A 7,260-nucleotide genomic window follows, 5' to 3' on the forward strand; every position below is an offset into this window, starting at 1 on the left:
TCCACAGAAGAGCGGAAGTGCTCTTCTGTGTACTTGGCAGTCATCAGGAACTTCTAGAAATCAGAGGTCAAGAGTTATACAGGGAATCCTGCTCTCTAGCCCCAGTCCGGTTTGCATCGTACACTTTGGAGCACTTCAAGATTTGGAGCACTTCTGTCAATATTCCACCTTTGTTAAACATATATAAACGATCAATCACCCTGATTCAGAAAATATTTTTCTTCCTGAATCATATCTATCCACAATAACAAGATTTCCTCCTTGCCAGCCTGAAGCAAGTTCTAACAGGTATCTCAGTAACATGGCAAGTCAATCAGACTATAAACTCTCTTCAATTAATACTTCCACAAGCTGGCATAAGTTTTACTTGCAGCTGAATGGCCCTTATATCCTATTAAATTAGCAGGGATCCTGGTTTTCTCCATTTAAAAATCTAAAATTCCATAATAAAAATCCAAAATCTGTGTTTTTAAAGCAACTTGGAAGGCTATCAGTGCCTCAAACATTATCATAAGGTAAATTCTAAATACTTATGTTTGGGGGTTTGGTTTTGGTTTTATCAGAGAAAAATCAGAGTTCCCCCTGCCCCCTTCGCTCACCAGGATGCAGGTCCAGCTGCGGTTGTCCTCCCATTGCTTTGTGGCCCTGCACAGCCCTGCTATTCCATTGTCCCTCACTCCCAAACCACAACCCCCACAGCCCTCCTGGTATGCCTCACTCCCAACATCCAGCCTGTTGGCCCTTCTGGTACCCCTCACTTCCAACACGCAGCCTCCCACCCCTAAGCCCCAGCTCCCTAGTGCATGGGAAAGGGGGTGTGGGAAAAGGCAGGGTGCCTCAACATAGGTAACGCTATAGATGTATCGGGGGGATGTACATGCCCCCCCCCCCAGATTTGTGCGCCCACAGCAGGGCACAGGGCTGCAGCCTGGCCAGACCGACATGGGCAGGAGCTGCCTCCATGGCCCAGTAGGCAGGGCAATGAGACTCATCGTCACTGCCACAGGGAGCCCCACGCCAGCTGCACTGCCAGCAGTGCAAAGAGTAATGGACTGGGGGGAGTAATGGATGTGACACCCCATGCCTGTGATCACCCTCCTCCAGTTCCCCCCAGACCCAAACAGCCCTTTGCAGGCTGCAACTCTGCCAGCCTGCAAGGGGAAACCCGATTTCCTATGCTTTGCTCTTTTAAAGGAAAAAATCTGTGCTTTTTGCTCCAGCAAAAAGAAAACCCAGATCCTTGTTAATTAGGATATAAATTTCACACCCTTCTACCTCTGAGTATATTAAAAACAAAGTCCACAAAGAAAAATGAGAATTATTCCTAGCAACACTGCAGTTTCTCCCTACAACTGCAACCAAGTACCTGGGCAAGATCTGTAGTGCTGAAGCCCATAGCAGCAGCCAAGGGATGGGGCAACAAACTGCAGCTGAAGCCTCAGTAGCACTGCAGGAAAAAGTTCAACACAACGGCTTGTGCCCAGAGCGACAGCCAGCAGTACCACAGGTAGAAGCTAGGCCTGCACAAACAGGGAAGTATTCAATTCAGATTCGGCCAGTTTGGAGGATAGCAATTCAATTCAGAGATTCGGATCACTGTCCCAAATCGATCTGGCCAAAACTGCTCAGAAGATTCAGTGCTGATTCGGAGATAGGGCCATAGACTATAATGGGGAAATCACTGAAATACCTATAACTGTCATTTTTTGGCAGATTTGGATGAAAACAGCAGGGATGGTAGCCCCTTCTGAGGGCATAAGGCCTGCAAAGTTTAAGGGGATAGGTGCAGGGGTTTCTGGGAAACTGCACCTCAACTTTCTGAAAGCAAAACTCATGACGTGTGTGTGCATGCTAAAGCACAGCAGGATGAAAACAGCAGGGATGGTAGCCTGTAACAGGGGGCCTTCCCAGTACTCAGACAGAAACCGCTCACAAAAGGGACAGTAAGGCTAGAGACAGAAGCTTATGTGTTGTTTTTATGTCCCTCCCCCAGAGCACTGTAATTGGAAGGGGACTCAGGGAAAGATAAGTCACTGGCCAGCTATAGATGTGTCTTTCCCCCTTGCTCTCCCTCCCTCTTCTCAGTTTCTGTTCTCCTGACAGACTGCTTTCTGAATCTCAATCTTTTTCTGAATTGATTCAGAGGCTCTGAATCTATTTGGAGGGGTTTTTTGGTCTCCCAATATGATCTGGATTCAGTGACTTGGCCTCCGAATCAGGCTGAATCTTCTCCAAATTGAATCAGCAAATGAAGCTTTGCACACCTCTAGTAGGAATCAAGCATTGTAGCCTTGGCAGCTGGGGGCCCCTCCGGCAGGGGGCAAGGGGCACTAGCAGGATGGGGGAGGTGGAAAGCTGTGGGAAGGGAGTGAGGGGCCTAGACCTATGTCCTGGTGAGCGAAGGGGGGAGGGGAAGCTCTAATTTTCCAAGATAAAAAACACAAAAATCAAATACCAAAATGTATAGGCATTTAGAATTTATTTTATTATCGTGATTGAGGCACTGGTAGACTTCCAAACTGCTTTAAAATTGTAAATATATCAAGAAAATGTGTTCAGCTGATACCAAGATATTAGATATATAGTAGCATTTCATTTAGGGAGTTGGGGGGTTTTTAATCAGAGAATTTGCAATTTTTTTTTTTTTTAAATCAGGGATAACCAGGATAACACTGAACAGTAAAACCCATTCACTCTCTGTTCTTTTCTATCATCTTCATAATCCTCCCTTTATTCCTCCTCTCTAGGATTTTTTCAAGCCCAACCCTGCAATCCTGACACAGAAGTCCCCTGAGCCTCAGAACAGCAGTATCAATACATATGAGTTTGTTCAGGGATCTTTCAAGGACTAACTTGCTCCTACTGCCTGTATCAGGAACTGACAATAGCAAGAGGAGATTTTGGCTCTGAGAGCTGAACTTTGCCCCTCAAGGAATGGGGGCTTGACAGAATGGACACAGTTAAGTTATAGGAGGAAAAAAAAGTGAGCCAAGCAACTTTCCTGCTGCACTATCAAGTTCCACCCAGACTGGAAATTGAAGATAACGGAAGGACAATTGTTAACAGTGTGGAATTCCCAGAAAGTTGTTACTAACCTTAGAATTAAATCTTTAGCTTTCTCAGAAATAGGCACCTCTGGAGGAAATACCAAAGTTTCTTTCCAGTTCATAACTTTCCGGTAAGTTTCCTGTGGTGTTTCTGAGCAGAAAGGTGGATACCCTGTATCCGTGGGGGGAAAAAGCTGAATGAGCTTTTCCTTTCACCAAGAAAAGGGCCTGAGCCCTTGCTGACACCACTAGTTCTCTGATCTCCCACCCCCAAAGTAGTCTCCAAGGCATCACCACCCAAAAAAAGTTTTCTTGGAAACTAGTACTTCTGAAACTACAACAGTGAATACCAGCGTTAATAATAAAGTTTGGTATCTAATAAATATTAGTTAATAAAATATTTCATATTTTAAATTTGGATTATTTCTTTCAATGATTAAAATGCAATTTGGATTGCATTGTGGAAAACTTGTGGATTTTCCTTCTCTTCATATTTTTAAATCAAAGTCTGAAGGCCTTCCTGGAACATAAGCTGTTGTCAGAATGGAAACAACTGGACTCATAATGAGAACAAAAGGGTTATATTTTAAATCCGGTGTCATGCAAAAGGTCAAGTCACGGTCCCTTCTGGCCTTCAAACTAGGAATGCTTCTGGGGGCTGGTAACAACTTACCTATAAGCATTTCATACATAATCACTCCCAAAGACCACCAGTCACATAGTTTATTGTACCCAGTCTGCATAAATACTTCTGGAGCAATATAATCTGGAGTTCCCACAGTAGAGTAGGCCTAAAGGTGGGGGAAAGAGAGGGGGGGAAATGGTGGAGACTTGAAATGGGACAAACAAACAACTTTTTAAAAATATTACTGGAATTTATAGAGTACATCTACAGTTAGTGGAAGAAGGATGCAGTTTATCAAACTATTTTTATTTTACAACACACAAAACCTAAAAGAGATGGTTCATTTAAATGCCCAAGCACAAGATCAATAATAAATTCTGAAGTAACACTGCAAACGTCCTTTATACTGTGGAGATTGTAAAAAAAAAGACTAAAACACATAAAAATGTTAAGAAGAGTAAATTTCATAGTGTGGTCTATTACAATAATAACATATGAGAGAAGTTGGAAAAAGTGTATATTTAACACATGAGAGACTGTTCTGTATATGGCAGGGGTGGGCAAAATATGGTCTGCCGGCCGCATCCGGGCTGCGAGGCCATTCTATCAAAAATGACAGGAACCAAGGGCAGTAGGACCCAGGCAAAGCCCGGTGGGCTCCAACAACAGTGGGGCCCACCCAGCCCCACATCTCCAGCTGGAAGCCCCCAGCTGGGAGCACGTAGCTTCCCCACACCGGAACTGCAGGTAAGTGGGGGTGGGGAGAAGGGCGGGGGGGACCCCAGGCAGGAAAGGAGCATGGGGGAGGGGGAAATGGCCCTGCTCCAGACAAACCCTGTGCAGGCTGCAAGTGATTGCAGCGTGAGGCACTGGGCATGGGGCAGGAGGGGCTACTCCCCCCACCCCCTCCCATGCTCAGCACCCCCTTGTAACCCAGCCCCATTGCCAGGCTGGCAGCAGGGCTGGGTTACAAGCTGGTGCCAAGCGTGGGGAAGAGTGGCCCCTTGTTCGCTGTGTGGCCAGTGCCCCACACTGCAGCTGCTTGCAGACTGTCTGGGTCTGCCTGTGCCTGCTCCAGACAGCCCCGCATAGGTTGCGAGTACCCGCAGCAGGGAGCGCCAGCCATGGGGTGGGTGAGGGGCCGCTTTTCCCTGTGCTCAGCACCAGCCTCTTCCCTGCCAGCAAGCAGGGGGTCAGGGCTGTGTGCTGCCCCCCACCTGTACCGTAGGGCTGGTGGGCACTGGGAGTGAGTGGGCAGGGAGCCAGTGGGAGCACGGGGCCTGCACCAGTGCCCTGGGGTCAGTGCCAGCAGGGCCCAGAGCATGGTGGCAGGAGTGCAGGGTCCCAGCTGGCAGGGGCTCCATGAAGCCAGGCCAGCTTCCCCCTCTCCCTGCTGGTGCAGCCCAGCCAAGCTCCATGGGCCCCTGCCAGCCTACATCCTGCTTTGGGCCCCACCGGTGCTGGCCTTGGGACATTGGTTCCAAGATGGTGAGCAGGGAACCCGTCAAGGGGCGGGGCTACCCATGCAGCCCTTGACAGCCTGCCAAAACTGGGTAAGCGGCCCTCCACCGGAAATATGGCTTGTTTCGGCTGCTGAATTAACCAGGTTGCTACTCAGTGAGGTGTTAACCCTAACCTGCTTCCCCCCACACCCCAAAAAAGTTATCTTCCCTAAGTGTAGTGTTTAAAACCTACGTTTGAGTACAGGCCAATGCTAGAATTGCCTGGGATTTTTTTTTAGCAAAAAATTTACCAGGGGAAAACATAGTTTTTGCACACACACAAAAAAGGGAAAATTTTAGTTTTGTCAAGAGACCTCTAGAAAAATATTATATGAAACATTTTATTTCCCATTAGTTCAACACAAAAGAAAACATTGTATTTTACTGAAAAGACCTGAAATATTTAGTTTGAATCAGTTAAGGAGGTAACAACAAGTTCACTTTTTTTTTTTTTTAAACACAGATTGCTTTACTGGCGTTGTAGTTTGGGCCCCTGATCTCTCGCATAGGCCTGACTTCCTGGTTGAACCACAACTCTCATGAGGAACCTGGTATAAGACTAATCATCCGAGTTGCTACACCAGTGGTTTTCAATCTCTTCATGTGCAGACCCCTAAAAATTTTGAATGGAGGTGCAGAAAGAACCCTTTGAAATTCTGAATGGTGGTGTGGATCCCTCAGATGTGTAAGTGTGTATATTCACAAATTTTGACCGATCACAGTCATCTTTCATGGACCCCTTAGTGTGGGGATGCCCCTGGGGTCCATGGACCACAGGTTGAAAAGTCATTGTGCTACACAGTCCAGGTATGTGGGTCTGCAATGCACCAAGGGAGATTTAATCCTCCAGGAAACCCAACACCAGAAAATAATGAAAAAGTAATGAAATGCTCAGCTTAATGCTGATCCATCTGAAAAGGAAGAGTTGTGGGCTAAACATTTAAATTCCAGGCATACGGAAATATTTCAGTTCAACTGAAAATGTAAAAAAAGAAAAGTGACATTTCTGAATCAAAATTTTTAAGAATGAAACTTCAGAATCTGAATTTGTCATCTATTTGGGGTTAAAAACAAAAGATGTCTGACAGACAGAAATATTGAATTGTTTGGCTCCAGTTGAAGTCAACACGCTAATAATATTTGGATTTGTAATCTACCTACAATGCAGGCTAAATACTCAAGTGCTGTTAGGCCTCCAATGACTTCCCACAGTTCCTCCGATTTGTCTAGGATGACAGACACATTACACATTCTCCTAAAATTGTTCAGGAAACGATCTTTCTGTGGCACTAAGAACCAGGGGATCTGACTCCTGACACCTCACACACAGCTGAATGGAGAGTTTGAGAACTACGAAGTATACAGTTATACAAGCTGCAGAGTGTGGTTGAGTTTACTTCTCTAATGGACAGCAATTTAATTTCCTCACTTATACTTTGATCAAACACATTATTATTTTTGTATTATGGTAGCAAGTACAAGACTCAACTAAGATGACTGCTTCATTGCTAAGTAGTATACAAACATACAACGCAAGTCCTTGCCCTGAGCAGCTACCAGTCTAATTGAGAAGATAAGAGTGCAAGGGGAAAACAAAAAGAAAAAGTGATTTATGCTGATCTGCTGCATCATTTTTGGGGCCAGATCTTAGAATAAGCACTACAAGGCATCTTTAATACCTGAAAACAGTTACTTCTAAAGATCAATGTCTAGGTGGGAGGAGGTATGAAACTAGGTTCCCCAGGGGTCTCTTCTATGTCCAGTATTGTTCAACATCTTCATTAGTGATTTGGATAATGGGAATCAAGTGCACACTTAGCAAATTTGCAGATGACACCAAGTTGGGTGGAACTGCACATGTTCCAGTAGTTATGGGTAGGCTCCATAATGACTAGAGAAATGGTCCCTAATCAATTAAATGAGATTCAATAAGGACAAGTACAAAGTCCTGCACTGGAGGCAGAATAACTACATGCATAAATATAGACTGGGGAAGGACTGGCTATGCTGTACTACTACCAAGAAGGACCTGGGGGTTATAGTAGACCATAAGTTGAATATGAGCCAGCAGTGCACTTTTTTCTTT

The 7,260-nt window shown here is 45.4% G+C and overlaps 1 protein-coding gene across 1 annotated transcript in view; it reads right to left on the reverse strand.

Moving 5' to 3' along the window:
* Positions 1-7,260, reverse strand: part of STK38L (serine/threonine kinase 38 like) — a 70,409-nt gene that overhangs the window by 5,515 nt on the left and 57,634 nt on the right. The window contains exons 10-11 of the mRNA XM_019544377.1: positions 3,721-3,838; positions 3,096-3,219 (exon numbers count right to left, since the gene is read on the reverse strand). Coding sequence (XP_019399922.1) covers positions 3,096-3,219; positions 3,721-3,838 — 242 coding nt within the window. The remainder of the gene's footprint in view (positions 1-3,095; positions 3,220-3,720; positions 3,839-7,260) is intronic.

The sequence above is a fragment of the Crocodylus porosus genome, unplaced genomic scaffold (genome assembly GCF_001723895.1).
Source record: "Crocodylus porosus isolate Cpor-Errol unplaced genomic scaffold, CroPor_comp1, whole genome shotgun sequence".
Lineage (NCBI taxonomy): Eukaryota > Metazoa > Chordata > Crocodylia > Crocodylidae > Crocodylus > Crocodylus porosus.